Here is a 22,482-nt window from a genome sequence, read left to right as displayed (position 1 = left end):
ATAATTTATCTTTCCTCAGGAAGCCAGTAAGCCAAAGCATTAAGAATATATAAATATATACATATAATATATATATATACACACATATATATATATATAGAATAAAGAATAAATATATTGAATAAATCCTACAAATTCATTTTGTCTTATTGCCAAAACCTTGCAAAGATCTACACTGGTTGTACTTTTAAGAAGTCTATTTGTCCACTTTCTGATTTGCAACCCAAATTTGCATAAACCTTTCTCTAACTGAGATGAGAACTCAGTTCAGAATCGGAATAAAATATGAAACAAACCTCCATATAGAGTTGTGCCAACTATGCCTTCTCCCACAGGCAGCACTTCCTCATCTGAATAGTAGTTTTTCACGGCAACTTGTATGGCATAACTCGAAAATGGCTGTAGGTTTTCTAAGACAGCAATAGGACCCTGATATTCCTGTAAGTCAAAATCAGATAATAAACATGCATTCTTAGAAAAAAGAGTCATATGTCAATCCAATCATATTTCATGTTTAAAAAAAAGAATGTTAGAATCACAGTTTCAGTATAGGTCCCTACAGAAAAGAAAGCACATATCAAAAAACAAGCCAAAAATAGGGGTGGAGGTACTTGCACAAAGGAAAACTAGGGAAACTAAGAAATCTATCACTTACCAAATACCTAGAGAAAAGACAATTACTGTTGTAAAATTGTCCTAGAGAAAGGACAATTACCCTTGGGAGAGAGAAATGGAAAAACTTGCTGACTACAAAGCTAGAAAGCTACAGAATGGTTCATAAAATCACTAGAAGTGATATCACATTGCCTGTTTATAGATGATAGCATTTCTGTGTGAAGTAGCCATACCAATGTTTTTTGCTGTGGAGCAGACACACAGTGTATTGAGTTCCTGCAGATGTTTGTCATGTGTCTGGAAAATACCAGGTACGTTGGTGTAGGCTGGGAAATGCCAGGGCATAGCTGCTGTGGTGTGACAGATGGCAAGCTTAGTGTAAAACTGGTGTTAGTCGTAGCAAGGATGGTAGGTTTCTCAGTGTCTGGCAAGAGAATCAAGCACCTTTTATCTAGAAAAGACATCAAAAGATTAAAAATTGAAATAATGGCTGGACCAATCCAAACTTGCATAGGATTCTACCACCATTCATATGAGGAAGCGTAACTACAAAGCATTCTTACTGCTCTCACAAAGAGAAACAGAAGAAAGTTCCACCTGAAAGTACTTTATTTGTTTACTTTCATGGACACTAAAACAGTGGTCCTCAAATAAACTCTCATTTATCTTTAATAAGATACAACTTTAATAAAGAATTTAGGTTCTTCTTGAAGAAGAAGATGGAAATGCATCTTGAAGATGGAAATGCAACTTGTAGTTGCTGTGTTGTCAGGGCAGTACATAGTGATGAGCCCAAACTTGCCTGTTACAGGAAAGATATATACTGAATAGACATTGCCTTTCTCTAGCAATTAAGTGTTATCTACTACTCCTTCCAAACAGCTTTCCATGTGTAATGTGACAACAAATAGTGAGAGCCAAATTTAGGAGGTAGAAAAGGAGTCTAGAGGGAGAAAACAATAGAAAACTATACTGACAGTTAATAAAAAGTAACAAAAGAAAGTTCCTCATCACTTGATATACTTTGAAAAACAAAATAAAAATATATTAAATGGACTTCCTGCTAAGAGGGAAGAAATTTAGGCATGTGCACAAGGAAGAAAGTACAAGGACCAATGCTTGCCCTTAGGTCACAACTGACCTCATAGTCAAGATCTTCCCTCCCAAAGTGAGCAACCTGCCATGCCTACAAAAGTCAGGCTCCTGCGTATTCCTTCAAATGTATTTGCAGCACTCAGTGTAAATTAGAAAATCTCTGTGGGGATCTCTGGGTAGAAATAATCCATTTGGACCGAAATTTGGTTCTTCCCTTTCTGCTCCAGCTACGCCTGGGGCTCTTGCAGGAAACCCTGTCCCTGGGGAGAGGGATTGGCACATTCTGTACCAGGGCCAAACCAGGCTGCAGCACCAATGCCAAGCCCACACAGATCTCATGAGAACAAACATGCCCAAAGTGTTGGCAAGAATAGCCTGAGCATTGGTCAGAGCAGCTGCAGGCAGGCATGACTATACCAAATACCCAAAAGAATGTGAAATGATTTTGTTCTGAAGTTTATCTCATTAAAATATTAATTTGTATATTTTCCAGGTTTTTTATGCAAAACTGGAGTTCAATAATTATTTTGAGTATATTCATCATGTTGGTAGCTGTTCTAAACCTCTGCATTTACAAAGATAATCCCTATAGGTACATTGAACCCTAATTTTCTATTAAAACTAACATTTTATTTCTTTCATTATCATTCTACAATGTTTTGTTTAAAATATTAGGAGTTTTAACTGAAGCCTGGGTCTACTGTAATGTAACCTGTAATTGTCTCTTGCATACTTCATTATAAATCACTTTATTAGGCAGAGTTCTTATCTCTTTGTCTTTGGAAGGACAGACCTTTTTTTGAGTTTTACATACTTTTGAACAAACTCAGAAATCTGTGTCATGACAGGGATCACTATCAAACTCTTGCTACAGCACTGTGGAACATATTTACGCTTTTTCTGCGCTGTAACATGCACCACCTTTCCTAAATCTCTGGGTCTGACACAGCTTTGAAAATAGGCATAATTTGGCATTAAGAAACAAGGACAATACTCATCATCATGACCTTCCATTATATCCAACACAAGGCCAGCCCTTATATTCATCCTTTTAAAAATGTGCAAATTGTTTGTCTGTAGAAGGCACCTGAATCCATGAAGCATACTTTACATAAATACACATAGCACAATCTGCAACTTAAATATATGCTCTGAAAGAAATTAGTTACATTCACAAAACAACCAAATCCCCTCTACCTGGATATGATTGTGCTGCTGAGCTGTAAGCTAAGATTTTCAGTGCATGGTTTGTGTTCTTGTGAAGAACGAGTCTTCTGCTTTCTTTATTTGCTAGCCAAATTTCAGCGTATTCCTTTGTTTCAGTGGTCCAGTATATAAATTTCTTATCTGCAGTCAAGCTGCTAATTTTATTACCTGTAGGAAAACATTGCATAAGTAAGTTTTATAGTCAACCCTGAGCACATGATTTTTACAAGAGCAGGCAGGTGCTTGTATTCTCAGTGAGTCAATATAGGTATCTTGGCCATACCGTATCCTCAAAGACCTCCCCTTGAGAAAAGATTTCTGATATTTTCCAGTCGGTCTCATGATGCTGAGACACTGTTATTCCAGCTTACAGGTGTAGATTTGAAGATGTTTAATTACCCATAATTATGAGAACTGCTATTCCATTAACAAACACAAGAAATAAAACACGAAAGCAAGAGCTGTCTAAAGAAACTTTGCTCTTTTTTGCAAGATGAGGACCACCATGATCTGCCATCTCTCAGGAACCACTAAGACAGCTCCTCTGGTAACAGTGCAGTTTTACCAGCATGCCTCTAGAACTGAGCTGAAAACTGAGCAGCCAAGAGTAACTGTTATGGAAGTAAACATGGATAATTTGTCACACAAGACCCTACGTGCATAAAGTACCTTCCCCACATGATGAAGTCTGCAATGCCATTTTCAGGCATAAATGGTTGTCGCACCTTTTCACTGAGATAAACTGCAATAGGTGTAGCTAATATGAAACCCTAGCAAAATAATGTGTTTATATCCTAAGTGAAATCTATTGACAAGTAGCACTTGAGGCCGTAGCATTTCTTTTACATCTTACTAGAATACACACTTGCATCAGTAAACATCTACACACTGCTCCTTCTCCTAGTTTGTACACAGTACACAACTGGAAACACAGAACACAAATATTTTGTTCATATTGACTTATAGACTTAGTTTTAGAAACTAAGTGTTTCATGAATGCTATTTTCTGAAATGAATGTTGATTGAAGTAAGAGACAGCAAGAATCACAAATTACTTAGAAAAATAAAAGACTCTCAGACCTTGAATACTTGGTATTTTGATAGTTCTCCAGCAGTGGCAACCATCCACATCTGAGACCCATATTTCATCTCTTCCTCTGATAAAAAGCAGCTGGGGGTTTTTGGAGTCAGACAAATCTATACACATAGGTCTTCCTAGCTCCACTTCTGTGACATTGCAGGTACAGTGGTTCCTCATCTGTTTTTCTACCAATCCTTGTCCCAAGATGTGGTGCACGGTGTTGTTCAGAATATCATAATAAAACATGTGGCTGCCATTATCAAGCTCTTCCATCCAGTACAAGCGACTATCAAAGAAAATGTATTGCTTTCAGGAGAAAAACTCCAACCTGACCAATCTAAATGCAACCCTAGCCTGGGTAAATAACTTGTCACAAATCTCCCAAACATTTAAAGCCAGTTAACTACAGCAGCATAATCACAAAGTGATTCCAAGTGCCAAATTATTATTTTTGTATAGAAGGCTATAATAACTTACTATTTTGGACAAAATGGCTACTATAAAAAATTGTTATCTGGTGCTGACTTTCATTTGCATTATTCATATAGAAGAACCTATCAGTATTTAAGCGTAATTTGAAATCTTTGCTCACAGACATCTTTTTGAAATTAGATATATCCATGCTCATCTAGCAGTTCTAAAGTAGTACTACATCCAAAAATTTCTGAGATTTACATAATGCCAAAACTCATCTACAATAAAAAATCCATTTCAGACTCTAACAGTTCAAGTTTTAATGAAAATCATATCTAAAATTTGCTCTAAAATAGTTATTAATAACATGTGCCTTACCTTAAGAAAGGATATGACAATAGAGATGATACAGTTGAATTACTTTTGCCCAGCTGCAAGTTCAAGGATTTTAGAGATTTTTTCTTGAGCTCAAGATCAATAACAAATATTTGAGTTTCATTCTGTGGTGTTTTCAGTGCAACAAAGAGATGCCTTGCAATCCAGTCAACTGTGATGGCTGTGACATTGTGAAGATGCGCATCTTTGAAAAACTTAAGAAAAAAAAATTAAAAGGTCGGAATTTTCCAACCTGTTGTTAAGACATTATGAAAATCAATTTGATTTCAAAAGAAAAATGTCTACTTGGGAAGTAGAAGTCAAAATACAAAGATGTGTCATAGATTGGCAATTTTTTTAGACAAATCAAAACTACTGTTTCAAAAATATCAATTGTTGCTTACATACTCTTGAAATTAGAATGAATTAAATTAAATTGAAATAATTAAGTGTGATACAAAATACAAACTTCTTGTATTTACTAGTATGAGTTTGAAATTAAACATCTGATAATATATCTTATCAACAAAGCAGATGTCAGTAAAACCATTTCTAATTAATAGCACAACTTTAACAATGGCATACTCTGGTCATTTTTACTTTTTCAAAAGCATAGTTGGCCATAAAATAATGGCAATAATGGCCATGTACGAAAGTAGATTCTCTCAAGTAAAGGAGTGAATAAAAGAATACCTGAAACATTGAAGCATTCTGTATATTGAGAATAAAAAGAGAATCTTCAGTGATATGGTATGCTTTGTCATCATCAGCAGTGTAACAGATGTCCTTTACATTAGTCTTTGCTGAAAGTTCCCATATGGTATGACTACTGTCTATGTCGGTAAGAAACAACTTGTTGGCAGAAATAGTTATTAGAGTTGGGGCAGGGAAAAGTTCTGGAGGAAAAAGGGCACAGCAGAATTAACAAAAAAAAAAATCCTAGATAATCACAGTTGTTCATAAGGAAAGGAAGTATGAGATAAAAATAAATGATGGGCCTGAACTTATTGTATTTAGTTGTATGCCACAGTCAATAAATAATGAGATGCCCTCTTGTCATCACAATCAAACTACTGAGATATTTTCAGTGTTATTTTGAATGCTTACCTAACAAATATAAGCATAGTAAATCAGATTTTCTCATTTAATTCCCTTTAACAGCCAAACTAGAAATAGCCTATGATCTATAGTGGTGCTCTAACTTTCCTAGTTAACTTTGACAGCCTAATTAGAAATGTATAAGGATCTCTAGCAGTATGCAGATTGCAGGTGAAAACCTACTGTTCCATACTAGCCTGGAGTTGCACAAAAAAGCTAACTTAGCATAGTTTTGAGGAAAGGCATGAAATTCCCAAAAATTTAGTCTACTGATAAGGAATGTGTTAATCTTTCGTATCAGAGGATGTAACCATTTCCTCTGTTGTGTCTGCTGTATGTCACATAAAATGTTGGAGGCTATTTATCAGATTGCCAAGCTTGTACTGTCATTTTCAGCAGCTATTGCACACAAACCATGAGACAGCAGCTAAATCATCCATACCTGAAGAATTCCTCTCTGCCATATCAGACAAAGGTCCTGGACCTACAGAGGTGAAGGCCTGTACCTGTGGGACAGGAGATTGATACTTACGTTAAGTAACAGCATAAATGTCTGCATATAAGAGTCTGTACAGTCAACAGAGAGAAAACCCCTGTCTGCTCATCAAGGAATGTATGTGCTCTGTTTGACATAAGGCTGTGCTGGTCAGTTCAAAGGTTGCATTCAAGTTGGGACTGTGGCTATGAAGAGAATTTTAAGCAGTGCCACAGAGATTGACAATCCATGTTGCATCTAACAGTTAGAGCTCAAAGTATCCCAGACAGTCTTTTTGTTTCCTTTCCCAGCCTGGAACAATCCCTACTGTTTGTTGACCTTGCAACCAACATGGTGTTCTCTCTTATTAGTATCTGGTCTATTACACACTCTCATGCTTTTGACTTGTCTTTCAAGCACACGTCCTGTCTGTTCCAAAACTTTTATCCCAGTGAAAATACTACTTCTTGACAAGTTCTGAATTGGAAGTCACTTTCCATGGAAACCATGAGTCTTTGCATTTCTCAAACTCTGGCTCAGTTCAAAAGGCCTGTCACTCTCTGCCAGATCAGCTGAATTGGTGTTCAACTTGCAGTTTTCAGTAGAGGCGTGGGGAAGCCTCTAGCAAAGTTTCTTTTGGGCTTCACCGTTTAGTGAACAACATGATACACAGAGAGGTTAAGCCAGGTATCCATGGGTGAGTCAGCAAATCAGCAGTTCTACAAGCAGAAACCACAAGCTCTTGCCCCAAGCCAAAAGAACATCTCCCAGGCAAACATGTCAGACTGCACAGATAACATCTACCAACTAACATGAGACAAGCTTAGTAATTTTTCATACCTGAAACCTCACTGTGAGGTTGGGAAGGACATCCTTGAGAGAAAACTGCATCTGGGTGGGTTTAACATTGATTTCAGTCCACTCCATGAAAGTGCCAGCAGTGCTGCTCTGATTCAACAGCTGATAGTAAACCCTGAACTGCATTAATATTCCATTGTCTCTTTCAGGTCTGTCCCACCTGAACTCCATAAGGACTTTCCCTTCACTTTCATGTAAGTTCTTTTGTACCACATATATTCTAGGGTTCCTAGGGGCTGAAGGAACTGTATAAAAAACATAAAGATAAAATGCACAGAACAAAATACTCCTGCTAAAACACAAACCCTACCTCATAACTAACTCTACAGAAGATTATCTAAAACTTAAAGGTAATTCCTTTCTGGTTTTCACTGATGTGAGGCTATCTGGTTTTAACTTACCTAGCCAAAAGAAAGAGCTGTATAAGGAAAAAAATGAACTCCTGCACTGAGATTGAGACATATCTATTTAGCCAAGTCGTGTATGTAACTATGAGGCTGTAAAAATTTTCACAACATAGGGCATATTCTATCTCCTCTCCTATTCATTTCAAAATCTACTGCATCTCATAAGCTTTCTCAGTGCTTCAGTCACTCTACACTATATTTTAGCTAACTTAATTTTGACATGCATAAGAGCAAAAATAAACACTGAAGCAAGAGTAAAATATGCATAACATTTATTAAAAATCTACTAAGTAGTCAAGATATTGCATGCAGCCTTTGGTGTTCATTATAATGGATTCAGTTTCTCTTTCCTGCTCATAGTCATAGACATATTGTCCTGCATTTTCTGTTCTGAATTCAATTACTTCAATTGTCTGCATTTATGTATGCAATAGATGATTGCCAAAAATACTCAGAAACATGTCCTTTTAACTCTGCCTGCAGCTGATTAGCTCTGAAAGCTGCTCATCCTTTGCCAGGTTTCACTTGCTGACATTGAGCTGCTTCCAGTACCCATTACATGAGAGGAAGAGGATGTGAAATTTTAGTACCTCCTTCAGGGGCTCGAAGGGATACAGATGTCATTGGTGCCTTGCCCCAGTATGTGTATGGAGTGACAGTAAAATCAAAGAGTGCAAATGGTTCCAGCCAGTCTACTCTGTAGGATGGCACTGTCAGATTATGGGGGTGAAGGCATCCTTCACTCTCCAGAGACTGCAAATGAAATTAAACAGGAGAAAATAAAGCAAGACTTTTTTCCTACTCAAAAGGCCTTCAGTTTTCCAAAATTCCCTCACCAAACTGGTCAACTAAATGAAAACACAGCTTCTCTTCCTGTGAGTGGTCATTGTTTCACCAGCTCCTGTGGCACTGTAGTGATGTGTAGCGATGTGCCAGCAATCTGCCCTTTGAATTTAAAGTAAAGTTTACCATATGTGCTAAAGAGGGGATGAAGGCTGGATTCCACATTCAGGCAAAGGCTGTCCCACTGTCACCTCAGAGGACACTTCTGTCTCTGAGTTACTGTGAGAGGCTTTGTCATTAATTTTTGATCACTGTGATCTCCTTGACTGGCTCTTCACATCACAGCCACTGGTCCAGAGCCACTGCTGGCTGCAGTGCCAGAGAAACTGGACAACTCGCACTCTGTTTACAATTTAGTTTGGATCTTGACCAATTTGTAAATGCTGGAGAAGAAACAAACTCTATTTCTTTTTAAAGATAGATGTATCAGCAAGTATGTGCAGTAATACATGTAGATAATAGGGAGGGATTGCATCAAGATCCTCACTTGTAGAGCTTTTGATCCCACGCAGTAAAAGACAGTTCCCCATTCCACCTTTGTGGAGGGACTCCAAGTGATGTGGAAACTTGAGGAATTTCCTGTAATTCTGAAAGAAGACTCTGGCACTGAATTTGGAATCACTTTTGGTGTAGAAGAAAAATTTCCTGTCCATAAACAGAAGAAATAATAATAATCTAAAGAATGTGAGGAAAAGGTAGACTATTCAAATGTGATTTAAAACATTAAAGTAAATCCTGTAAGCCAGCATTAAATAGAAACAATAAACAACAACAACAACATGTATTCTTTTTATCCATACATATACATTCAGCTTTTATAATTGCACATCAGCCTGACATATTTATCAGGTGGTGTGTATATATATATATCATGTGTGTCCTGTTATATTTATTAATAAGTTGCTCTTGTCCTCATCTTTCTCATCTTTTGTCAAATGACTAAAGAATTTCAAGAATGAAGAATTGCAGGCTGACAGTGAATACTTTTATTGAGGAGTTTAGATAAAGAAAAAAATGTACCTGGCAAAGGTTTAAGTGACACCTGAACAAGGGTAAAGGCTGTAAACCCTGCTGGTTGTGAGAAGGGAATGCTAATGCTCTGATTGACTTCCTGGACTGTAATAAACTGAAGCCTATCAATCCAGAACAGACGACCACTGTAGTATTCCAGTGCACCCTGAGATACTTCTGAAGTACTCCATGCTGCAAATTCCGTGACAATGACCTTAGCACAACTGTGGAAATATGTATGAAATTAGCAAACTGATAGCACACATGTAGAGGGAACAGATTTATGCAATGTTTGACACATTGTTAAGTTTTTTATAATTCAAGTTCTTAATACTTATAATTCAAATTCTAAAATGTAGGAGGCAGGAAATCAAAATTTTTTTCTTTTAGCTCTTTAAAGCAGAACATTTTTCAGCATATGAAACATTGCAGAAAGAACAAAAAGGCCTTCATTCCCTTTATTTCATTGGAAAACAATTATGAAATGGTTTAAGATCCTGCTGCATAGATGCAGAAAAATTTGAAAAGGCAGCCTACATTCTCTCAACAATTCCACTGAAACAGTGAAGTCTGCTGCAGAGCATGAGATTCATTCTACTTCACTACATCAGGAACCCAGATTTATTTGACCCTGCTAGTTTTCTTCCATTATTTATTAAGATCTATTAACATTTTTCTTCACTGGGATCACTGGTGATTTAATCCGACTTGTATATTCTATGTCAAAACTAACAGGCTTTTTTAGGCCCAAATTTATCTTGGCAAGAGATTAAATATGTTGTAAGAGGCATGATTTTGCCATCTCAGAAATGTCTTTGAGCTTAGACACATGCCATCCAAAACAAATTTGGAAAAGCTTTGACACGCCATCAGGTCCATTAGGATGGATCACTTCTAATCTCTGTATTCTGGCATGCCAGGAACAATGATTTATGGCTGCCAATTGGTTCATAATGGAGCTGCATGTTCCAGCTAAAACTAATCAACATATTTTGATTATTTAAGTGTTTACTATTAATCATAGCAAGTCTAAAATCAGTCAGAAAATTCATCTGATTCCACACAAAGCCAGCCTGCAACATTATGGGCACATGTAAATACATATGCTGCTCAATTAAGTTTAAGCAGCTTAATCTGATGCTTGAAAGAAAATTAAAATAATCACATTCCCCACATGGAAGAGAGGAAAAACATAGCTTCACAAACTACTTTGTATTATACACTTTGCACTTAGAGAACAAACCACCACTTTTCTCAAGGTTTTAGTATATAATCAAGCTAACCCATAAACACTGTTTGTTATGTTTTGTCTTATTAAACTTTCTGTCTCTCTGGAGTAATGCAGCCATTTCACGTTCATGATGATTGAGAGGAAAGCCTGCTGAGTGCTGTTTGCTCAGGTGAGACAGTGGTGTCAGTTCAAGTCCTGAGATTCGTGAAAGATGAGCAGGTTACAGAGCTCCAGGCACTTGGAAACTGTCAAGAGTTGTAAATGCCAAGATAAAATAGAAAATAAGCAGCAATTATTTCCTAAAGCTAAGTCTAAAAATTGATAAGCATGACCTCAGTTCAGCTGAGGTTCCATACCATGTTTCTCTCGCTGTAAACCTGTGTTACCAACCATCACATGTAGTTTGCCACCAGCTAGCCATGACCACTAGCTCTTCTTTTTGTTTATTGCTAAATTAGTAAATAGTGTGCACTGGATGGCATTTTTTTCTTAAAGAGTATGACAAAAACTAGAAAATACAGACTTTCTTACCTCTGCTATACATTTACTTACCCTTCTTTGCGGAGAGAAGCTCTGTATAGGTTTAGACATAGACTATCTTGCACAAGCCAGTAAAGAAAACCACAGGTGAGATCCAAAGTTACACCAACCACCTAAGAGAAAACAGTCCAAATAGCAATTTGAACACACCTTCACTTCTGAGGTAAGAGCCCTTAGGCATAATAGTTGTCTGGACAACATCATGAGTAGCTCTTCATTGGCAAAAACAGCATTACTACCATGAATGTTTATTCTAACACAAAAAGAGATAGCACTAGAAAATAATCAGGTCCCTGGTGGACACCTATTTATAGCAGCTGATGATTTCTAGATAACATTTTTTTAACACCTGTCACAGTGTTCATCCCTGGAGTATCTGAGTACCTCAGATGTGATGGCAATAGCATATCAAGAGATTAGTGGAACTACCTATCAAAATACCTCTCGTATTTTAGCATTCTTTGTCTGAAAGAGGTGGGTGATATCCAGTCTGAAAGTCAGAATCACCTTTTGAAAAAAGTATTTCAGGTCTTTTGTCTTTGTTTTCCAGCTTTGATTTTATACAGAAACAGTTTAAAGTGTTGCATTACTTATGGAAAATAGATGCAAAATATTAATTCATTTATTTGATTGAGCAGGAAATTTGAATATTTAATTTTTTTGTAAATAATTTATCATTAAATAAAGGGGGAAGGAAATTAAACAATCTTCCTGTTCTTTACTTCAATGTTTCATTTTCCTTTAAGGGAGGTGAAAGATTTGTTGTTTCTTTTTAATAGGATCTAATATTCAAAATAGAGTTCTCTTGTTTCTGCAGTAAACAACAGATTCAATACCATATGCAACAGTAATAAGAATCAGACATTTAATAATCCGTTCTGTGAATAAAAAAGAATTTGCTTCCATAAGTTAGTCTGCTAAATGTTATCAAGTTTAGTCTATTTTATATCATTAGCACAGCTTACAAGTTGTTTGGGGCCTCTCTGAACATGTTTTCCAGCAGCTCTCAAACTTCTCATGCAAACATTAGTTGTAACTATTCTTTTACAAGCTTAAATTTCCATTATGTATGTAAGTGGAACAGCCTTTTTTTTCCTAACTCTTCATTAATAAACTGCAGAAGATGATGACAGGAAAGCAAATGCTATATCACTTGGTTGTCTGTTGCTCCTTATGTAATCACATTCTTGACATATTTCTGTTGACATTGTATGTCAGAAAATCAAGGTTTGAATGATTGCTCCTGTAGGTTGTCCTGTTAAAAATATCTCACAGTGTGTATGTGCCCAAGTGTATATTTAGTCAGCCGTGCTATATTTTATCCCATTTACCTATTCTCCCTCCAATGCTCAACACCAAAAGACAAGTTCCTGAATTTATGTTGCTTTTTTGAACATTTAGGTCCTTCTACCCTACCCCACCCCATTTTTTTTTCCCCTACAGCTATTACATTTTCCTATAAATGTGTCCATCTTCTTTATCCTGATCCCTGTATCACCATTATTAAAAGGCAGATAAATATTTGTACTATTCATTTTCAGGAGTTAGGCAGCAGTTTAACACCTCCCTTCTGTTATGCTTCAAACAGAGGCAAACATTTCCCAGTTCATGAGAGGTATTAGTCTCTGGGCATGACATGAATTTGTGGTGGTGCAATGAAACTGAACATCATGAGATGCAGGATGAACTTAGCTATTTGAAATATCTTTTGACTAAAAATATTGAAATGACACCTAAAGGGTCCTGGGCCCACTTCCATATAATGCACTTTGCTGCTCCCCTATAAATTACTTTTGCTCTAGTCATGTTGTACAGTGTAAACAACTAAGTGGTTTAGAAATTCTATGCCAGATCCTAAGTCAAAATAAATCAGAGTAGCTCTGCTAAAATCAATCAAGCTCTGCCAATACATGCCAGCTGAGCTAAACAACTGATCAGAAAATAAAATAATTGCCATAAAAGGATCTAGTTCCTGCCAAAGAAATTACACTTTCAAAGCTCTGCCTTTGTGTTTGTGTAGGAAACCTGCCATTTTCACAGTAGGCTCTTCTATTCCTATTCCTAGCATTCAGATTTCAAGCTAAAAGGAAGTACAGCTACAAACTGCTGAAGATCCAGCTGAACAGCAATTCTTTATTAGAAAAACAGATGGTGAATACCAGTACGAACCACTCCACTGTGTGGAGAACACACTTTAACTGTCGGATAACAGCAATTAACTATTGCATCTGTGTTTTAATACTGAGGTAAGACATGCTCTTCTCAGGTAAAGGATTTCATTGTGCAAGGAAAATACATATTAGTACCTGTGCAAACATATATTTGCCTCTTGATATTGAGACGATAACAACCAGCTCAACAATTTCACCATTAAAAAACGTTGTGCTGTCCTTTTATTTCTGAGAGTTTTATTGAGTTTTATTTTAATAAAGAAACACCTGTCAGCTATAACTGGTCACTTCTCAATCTAGACACTTTCACTTGGCTTTTTGCCTGTGTGCATCACAGCAGGAGGCTGAGTTCAGGAAGTCAGTGCATAGATTAGGGCAGCAGAGAAGCAGAAGAGGAGATGTTTGCTTGTAGGAGGTGTGAATAAGTGAATGGTTGAAGGCTGGTATCACTGACATAGAGAAAGGTGCAGAAAAAAAAAATAAAAATTGACAGGACCAGACAAGTAGTCATATTGCTGCCAAGGTTCTTGAAAGCAAGAACAAGAAATTTGAGGTTAGCATGAGGTGATCCAGAGAAGCAAGTAGTGATTCAAAAGAGAAGGGCAAGGAAGTTGAGGTTTGACACTCAGAATAAACTGGAGCTTGTTGGTCCTTTGCCACAGATCATCCAGAAGATGTATGCTAAGTCCAAGTGTGCCACTGAACTTGGACAATATATATCTTTCCACGGAGACAGTTCACACCAGCCAGCTTCCACAGAGGTAGGGAAGCACTGGAAGACAGATAGGTCCTTTGTGACACAGACTTGTCTCTCATGTACAAAAGTTTTAACATTCTTCTGTATGCAGGATTACAAGTATAGTAGGTGGCACACCAGAACCTGCCTTCCTTCTTCCCAAGCTCTCATGAAAGTAAAAGATCACAGGAGTAAAATCTCACAGGAGATTAGCTGGCCTTTCATGGACTAAACTAGGCCAGGTTTGTTTTTTGTTTTTTTTTAAATAATCAGAGAAACACCAGATTCTTTTATTTTGGGAAAGGAAAGCGAAATGTTCTGGGGAATGATACAAAGCTAACTAAGAAAGATAAAACTGGAAGTAACACTAAAACTGGAAAGGGTCTTTAATGGACAACCTGGCTAAAAGAAAAGACTTCTTTAGCAAGGGCTGTGAGGAGGGAAGGAGGGAGTGAAGGAAGGAAGGAGGGAAGGAGGGAAGGAAGATGCTAAGACCCTGACAGATTTTTTCATGGGAATACTCAGACTTGGAGTTCTTCCATTGTGTTGGCAACACCAATCCTCCTATCAAGAATGAAGTCAAATCTCACATGGTGGCAGAGGCAGGATGGATTTAGAGAAGACCACAATGACCTGTGAGGAGCCAACAGCGAACCAAGATTTTGGGAGACTTGACAGGACCTCAGAGAGAAGTGAATGTAGAAGAAAGACAGGGGAAAGGTCAACAGAGATATGGAGGTTATCTGTGCAGGCCTCAGAGCATAACAAAATGTCTTCAGGTAGGAAAAGGGAGCTAATGAGCTTCCACATACTACAGGATCTTTGGTGAGCTAGCTACTGGTGGAAACAGCATCTTTATTTTCCCTCTCTTTCTACTTCTGCATGGGACCCATTCTCCACCCTAATACAGCTAAAACAGCAATCCCCCATCCCTTTTTCCCCACCTATGCTGCCCAGTGTCTTTACTCACTCTTGCAAGAAGGCCCCTTCTCTCTGAGGAGCTGCTCTGCTCAGCACCAGCCCCTCACAGCCTTCTGGAGCTCCTTGTGAGCCTGGGGCAAAGCAAGGGGGGGACCAAGCTGGGACCGGGCCTGTGTCTGGTTTGGGCAAGGGATGAAGAGAGGATGGGGAAGGGAAGGGGTGAGTTGGGGAAGGAGAGCCTTGACAAGCCTCAGGGTGTTGAACTTGCTGTTCCTGCCACCACATGAGGGACAGGATCAGGAAAGATGGAGAGTGTCAGTGGCAGATGTGGCACCTGCAGCTGCACTGTGGCAGCAGCAGCAGCAACAAGCTGTGCCAGGCTGCAGCAGGGGCAGATGCCTTTCCCCCTCTCTCATCACCACAGGTAAAACCTGCTTCTGGAACACACCTTTGCAGCCTGAAATGCAACCCTAGTATCCCTGGCAAGTGCTAAGCCTCAAAACTGGCCTTGACAGGTCCTGCAAGCTGGGGAAACATCACAAAAGAGGCAGGATGCTATGAAGCTCTGGTTCCACATTTTGATGTGAAAGCCAGAAGTGACCATTAGACAAATTGTTTGGGAAAAAAGAACCTTTCACATGTGGGAAGAAGCAGCGTTACAAGCACAATTTTGACAGCTGTGAACACTGACTATTTTCAACAGTTCTAAATACTAAAACACACACCACCCCTCCACCCCATCTCTCACAAAAAGAAAGAAAAGTAAAAAAATCAGTCACCTGTTTATCAGAAAACTGTTGCTGCTCTTGTAACATGAGATACTCCTCTCCATTCAATCTTGTGGTCTCCACCGAATACATTGTGGCCCAGTACAAATAGCCATTTACTGAATCCACAACTAGATCCTTCACTGAGAAGACAACATGAGCTACAACATCTATATGGCCTCCCCACAGTGATTTTCTATAGATCTAGGGACAAAAGAATTGACTTTAGCATCACATCTAAATCATCAGCTATGATCAGCTGAGTGTACATTAGTGACTTTTCCACAGCTGTTTATCAAAAGACTGTGCAAGCCTTCAGCTTTCAAAGCCTAAACCTTTTGCATTCAAAGTAAAAGGATGAAGAATAATGCAAAATTATTAGTTCATTTTTGCCAGAAAGTAACAAAAGGAAAAAGCTGAAATAGCTTTTTCCCTTCGCTTTCCCAGTTTTGGCAGCCTTCTGTCTGACAGAATTTCTCACCCACTTCATATTCACTATTCACAAGTGTAAATGAGGGTGCAAGGCAGTGTGAAATCTGGCCTCCTAGCTCCAGTTTTTAAAACAGCTTCTGACTTTGCACTTACAAGAAATGAAAAGCATAATTTGACAGCACTGCATAAATTAGCACTACAATTTTGAAGTCAGATACCTTTTAAATAATTCACATGTCAGTGTTCCTGATATGAGAGTGTACAAAGTGTAATTGTAATTATTTTTTAACTGCAGTGATCTGCAAAAAATCACAGAGCAGAGGTCAACCTTGAAAATCTCTGTGTAAACAAATATCGCCATATTTGATTAAAATAAAGTCCATCTACTTCTTGGATGAGATCAACAGGGCAGCCTCCATTTTCATTATCTTCATTTATTTTTACAATGTTGAATCCAACAGAACTGTTGATAGCATGTTTGATTTGCACCTGGTGAATTGCATGTTAGTGAATATTTTACCCAAACTTTTGTATAACTGTGGAAAATAACTTAAGGAAATAAAGATCTCCTTGTTCTACACTATAATAGCAAAGGTCCAAATGTATCTCAGGTTGCAAGAAGTAGGCATTATTTTCCCAAATACTGCCTTACAGTCTTTATTATTGACTTAAGGGATTTTTTTTCTTTTAAGAATGCAGCTATACCTACCGTATTTGCTTTGCCAGCCCAATACAAGCACTGACCCAACCAGTCAAAGGCCAACATCCTTGCATTTCTGACGTCAGATACGTAAGTGTTCTCTGTGGTACCCTTTCTTTTGTTCAATGTCCAGGTCTGAACTTCCCCCATGGAATTAATCCAATAAAGAGTGTCATTATACCAATCGAGGTCTTGAAGAAAAAAAGGAAAATGTTAAGCATTACGCAAACATGCAAATAATAAAAAAAAACATACTCATTATTTTAAAGAATAAAAATCAGTCAGGCACTTCAGCTTTTTAAAAATCAATACAAATGCACAGTTAGTCTCAGCTAATGTGAAGGTAGATGCTTCTTTATAGGACATAATGTACATGTATTGTACATATATAGCCTGGATTACTATAAATGCATGGCATATGTTAGGATGCTGGAGACAGAGCTATTTAGTTCAGAGGGTTGATTTTAGCTCTGCTGTAACTGTGGTCATGTCAGAAGTGTTTCAGTAAGGACTAATTTGACTGATAAAATAGAAGAAAGGGGATGAACCCAAAGGGTCAGCTCAGTAAAGCTGCTGTACTGCCCTGCACATTCAAGTCTAGAGAACACTTGAAATTTATGGAGAGCTAATAAATGCCAAAAAAGCCTGTAGCAGCAGCATGCGATTTGTTTAGCATGTACCTGAAACATTTCTTATATGAGGATAGAGGAGTTCTCCTGGCCTGTAGCTGTCCAGTCGCTGCTTCCAGAGACCTTCAGGCCCCACAGCCAACATATAGGGCTCCTCTTCAGCTGCAAAGGAAGAAAACTGCAGTTGTGCACACCAACAAGCAATTTATGTATAGTATTTCTATTTCAATAGCAGTGGTTCCTGTTTCTGGAAAGTTACAAAAGTGCCTTTAAAACTGCCCCTGTCCTGAGGAATAAAGGACAAAGAAGAAATGCATGAAAATGTCATAATTTGAGAAACTCAGACATTCAGGGTAGGTTCAGATAAGGAGCTATAAGGCAATTTGGAATTGTATTAGATGCTGAAAAAAACATTGTGGGTTTGGACCTGTCCTTATCAAAGTCAGGTAAAAGTCACCCCTAAGTCAGTCCAGTGCCCTAAACGGGAAGCTATTTTCCCCTCAGACACACATTAATTTGGGTGGACTAGGTTTAAAAAAACATTCCAAAGACATGGAAATCTCAGACATTTTGCACAAATCCATATCCTCTGATAATCTATGCTCAAACCAAGAATTTTCAGCATTTGGTGAGCTGCACTTTTCCACAAATTGCCACTGACACTCAGGGCACTGCACAAACCACTTCATCACAAGAAGTTCTTTATAGAGCAATGGAAAGGGATAACACCTCTTTTACCATATCAAATAATGTTTTTGATAGAGTATTTGCATTAGAAAAATGTAGATAAGTACCAGTAATAATGCATAAATAAAATTTAATATCATTATTCTAGTTGGAGAATCTTACTGCTTTAACTAAAAGCAAATTTACTTATCCTGTATTCTTTAATATTTCTAAGAAAATCTCTTTTTTGTGCCCTTCATTTTGCAGTCTTTGCCCAAAGTGTGTGCCTCACTGGGTGGAAAGATTTATACACACTTTGTTCTTCATTTTTCCTGTGTGACAAAGCAATTCTCACCTTCTTCTAAAGTTGTACCTCTAAATGACTCTGACCATGGCCCTGCACCAGCAGGAGACACAGCTCTGACTGACGCCTCATATGCTGTGAAGCTGGCCATTCCTTTCACTGTAAGCCTCGTGTTACTAATATTTGAGACAACCCATTCCTCTTCAAATGAGTGCTGGGGTGACACTTTCACATCGTAGGTCCAGTTCTGCCAAGCAGATAAACCTGTGTGAAGCAAATAATCGTGTTATTACAGAGTAAATGGCTGTAACTGGTGATACACATCCTTTGAGAAAGATGTATATTGGAGACTCCTCTTAAAAATGCCAATATCAGTGGAATTAAGAAAATCTACACTCTTCCCCTCTGCCCCCATGCTTCAATCCCCCAAGAAGAATGCAATCAGAACAAAAAATTTTCCCTGGCCAAGTAATTTTTTCCTATTCAAAGACACATGCACAGAGGGTAGAAACCATAGCACAGTCAGTCACTGATCAAAAGTCATTACATCTCTGCCATGCATCTCCTGTGTGATATCAGTATCCAGCATTACTGCTACTCCATAACATACTTAAGATCAAGCTTTGCTTAAAATCCTTGCAGGGAACAGATTAGTTGCCAACACAAACTTCTATTGATTTAGACAGACAATTTAGCTATTTTACTGGCAAATTATGGGCTAAATTTTTCAGAGGTAACTCCATAACTTCCATCAGGATCTGCTGTTGAAGTCACTAAAGCCCAAATCAAGAAAAAGGAAGCTAGAAAGTTACTTCTCTAGAAAGGAGTGGATCACTAGGGAAATCAGCTGAACTTACTGGTTCCAATGGCAGGTTCAGGTGGCCTCCAGCTGATCACAGCTTGGTCCCATCCAAACAGAGCCGTGACAAGACGAGGAGCAGTTGGTAAAGGAAAGGGCTGAGTTGGTGGCCCATAGAAAACCAAGTTGCCAAAGCCAAAGTACTCTGGGTACACCAAATTGCAATCCACAATGTACTCATTGAAGCTAGAACCTCCCGCTGGAGAGACCTCCTCATGGAAAACTGCCGAGCTATCTGTGACTGTAAATGTGTTATCCTCATAAACAAAGCTCTCCATGTCATTAAATGGCACGTGTGACCGCAGCGTGTGAAACTCTGAACCATCAAGAAAACCTGACACAAAGGCCTGTTCTGTTTTGTTGAAGAAAATGAGTCTCTTAGATTGGAAGTTGATTGTGAAGGTTCTCAGAACACTGGATCTCACCACTGGTGAAGCTGTGGAGGCAGCGCCAGGAAAGAGTGGAAGGTTCGCTCTGTATATTCCATCCTCCAGGAGACAGAAAATATAACTGGCCATAGACCAAAATAAACTCAAATAACTACAGTGCAAGTCTGTAGACAAGCCACAAATATTTTAGCATTTAAGACATGTGCCTGTCTTTATGCACAATAAAAAAATGCTTTTGGTACTATTAGTATATATACGCTGGGGGAGCAGACACATCAGTTTTTACCTTTTGGAAATTTGCATAGCAGATTATTGGAGAATATTCTTCTATAATACCTTAAATGCTAAGCATGAACATTTAAAACTCATATAACTTCATATTCATAAAAGCATGAAATTTCTGAAACTCAAATTTCTGTATTGAAAAATCTTTATCTCTTCTGCTAACGCCGTAAAGAAGAAAATGCAGGAAACAATACTGCATGGCACCTTTCTTGTTCCAATTGTTTTGTAGCTTGCTATTTGTTGCCAATTGCACTTTTATTTTGTTAACTTAAGTGCTTGAAACAGAAACCTAGATGACTAATGAAGTGGAGAAAATTAGAGAGGAGCTTTATAGCATCTTTGTCACCAAGCACTCAAAAGAGTTCACTTACCCATTATAGGGATCAGCTATAACCTTCCTAGGGGATGTCACGAAAAGAGGAGTGATGTCTTCAGCTACCGTGCAGTTCTCTAAATGGCAGACATGTATCTGGGGAATGAGAAGAAAAGCAGGTGATGCATTCATAGGGTGTTGGCTAATGAGCAGACAAGCTGACCCGAGATTGCTTCAGGGGATGGAGAGAGCGAAACACCTCGCTCACAGTCCTAGGTCCTTCTGGGCTCCTGAGTGTTCAGTCAGCCACGTATAACCGTGTACACAAAGCCACGACAGCACAAAGCCATGACAGCTTACCCTGCAGCTGTCAGTCATATCTCTAAGCTGGAGGGAAAATTGCATATCCAACTGCCTGTACTCAATTTGGAGGATTATAGGCAAACCGTACTTTGAAAATCATCTGGCAGGGAAGGGAAGTGCTCTTCTGATCCTGGAAGCAATACCTTGGAATTCAGAAATCTCTGCCATTGGTCTGCTCATCTACAGCTCATTTGTATCTTTCTATCACTACTGCTTTTCCTGCTCCCTGTTCCCTGTGCAGTAAGTAAAAACTCAGACATGGCAAGAGGATTAAAAAAAAAAAATCCCCCACTAACCATTATGGGCGAGTTTCTAGTCCTCTGTACATTAGAGGATTACATGGGTACCTGCAAAATCTGACTTAGTGTAACTGATGTTTTACGAGTAAGAAATCCAGTGCAGGGTTGCCATCTCCGTTTTTACTTCAAACTGAAGCAGATACAATCTGAGCTGCTGCCATTGTATGAAACACTTAACATATTTTGTCAATTATGACAGACAATAAAATCACTATCTAATTATCTGACCACCTTCCTGAGGCAGAGTGGATGAATGAGCAAAGTAGATGGGTAACCAAGAGAAACAGTGTGCCTATACTGAATAAGAGGAGGGTGTGAAGTCAGTCTCAAAAACAAATTAAAAACAAAACAGTTCTATCCTAAGGAGAAAAATAAGGCCAGGAGCCAGAGTTCCACATAGGGTATTTACTTTAAATATGACCTGATAGTTAAGCCTTTCTTCTTTTTCAAATTATAAAATATGTGAATATTAATGTTATATTAAAATATATTTTTGTAATTATAATTTGTGCATACATATCTATACATAAATCGTATTTTCTCATGTAAAATTAATCATGTAATTGTTCAAATTAAGCAAGAAATTAATTAAGTGCTAGACTTTTACCTTTTCATTCATGACAAAGTATATCTTCTGGTAAAGCCAGTCTACTGAGATGGATACAATATTTCCCCAGCCAGCATAAAAGAGCTTTAGGTCAGATACATCAGACATATTTGCAACTCCTTTCTCCCAGATAGAATTCCCTTCAGAAAAATAGACAACTTGCTGATAAATATTCACAGAAATTCCTAAAAACAGAAAGATATGTGCACATAGATAATACAAAAAAAGTTTCAGTTATCAGTTAATTATTCTACTTGCCTTAAAAATATGTACTTTTCAGTCTGCAACCCAACATCGTCTTTGTCAGAGAAAAGTTAACTGTTTTTTCTCCTCACTTCTAGTCTTCTTTCAGATAATAAGGAAACATTCCCACGTGCTATGTAAGTGACATTATTATGGAGAATTGCCCTTCAGAAAGGTAATCAGACAATGAGAGGACATGTAATATGCAAACCGACACTGATTGCCCCTCTACAGGTCAAACAGATGCAACTGGCACCTCACAAAGCACCTTTCACTCTAGAATTCAATCTCGAGATAATCTGTGCCACCTCTGCACTATCAAAGGCTATTTAGTCAGTGGCAACATTCTTTCTCTAGAGCCTTTGTGGCTCTGTGAAATTTGGTAGATAAACTCAGATTTCCACAGTGTCACCAAGGACAGTGTAGATAAGAAACGTTAGAGTGGTGAGTAATTTGAGATAATCTGGTTATCTGGTGACTTTGTCTACTAAATGCCTCATCAGTATGCTAACACAATAGCATTCTCTTTTAACACTTGGCATTATTTTA

The 22,482-nt window shown here is 38.1% G+C and overlaps 1 protein-coding gene across 1 annotated transcript in view; it reads right to left on the bottom strand.

Annotated features, from left to right (window-relative positions):
- Nucleotides 1-22,482, bottom strand: part of ROS1 (ROS proto-oncogene 1, receptor tyrosine kinase) — a 70,678-nt gene that overhangs the window by 34,428 nt on the left and 13,768 nt on the right. Inside the window, exons 11-29 of the mRNA XM_088052940.1 lie at nt 21,691-21,875; nt 20,480-20,577; nt 19,433-19,944; nt 18,627-18,839; nt 17,657-17,767; nt 16,986-17,167; nt 15,857-16,048; nt 11,262-11,362; nt 9,488-9,702; nt 8,955-9,112; nt 8,215-8,377; nt 7,200-7,462; nt 6,327-6,390; nt 5,480-5,682; nt 4,790-5,001; nt 3,997-4,283; nt 2,908-3,084; nt 849-1,066; nt 297-438 (exon numbers count right to left, since the gene is read on the bottom strand). Of these exons, the coding sequence (XP_087909066.1) occupies nt 297-438; nt 849-1,066; nt 2,908-3,084; nt 3,997-4,283; nt 4,790-5,001; nt 5,480-5,682; nt 6,327-6,390; nt 7,200-7,462; nt 8,215-8,377; nt 8,955-9,112; nt 9,488-9,702; nt 11,262-11,362; nt 15,857-16,048; nt 16,986-17,167; nt 17,657-17,767; nt 18,627-18,839; nt 19,433-19,944; nt 20,480-20,577; nt 21,691-21,875 (3,696 nt within the window). The remainder of the gene's footprint in view (nt 1-296; nt 439-848; nt 1,067-2,907; nt 3,085-3,996; nt 4,284-4,789; nt 5,002-5,479; nt 5,683-6,326; nt 6,391-7,199; nt 7,463-8,214; nt 8,378-8,954; nt 9,113-9,487; nt 9,703-11,261; nt 11,363-15,856; nt 16,049-16,985; nt 17,168-17,656; nt 17,768-18,626; nt 18,840-19,432; nt 19,945-20,479; nt 20,578-21,690; nt 21,876-22,482) is intronic.

This window comes from Pseudopodoces humilis, chromosome 3 (assembly GCF_049639895.1).
Source record: "Pseudopodoces humilis isolate 2021_Gansu_Grassland_sample_001 chromosome 3, ASM4963989v1, whole genome shotgun sequence".
NCBI classification, from domain to species: domain Eukaryota; kingdom Metazoa; phylum Chordata; class Aves; order Passeriformes; family Paridae; genus Pseudopodoces; species Pseudopodoces humilis.
This window is presented reverse-complemented; position numbering and strand designations above follow the sequence as displayed.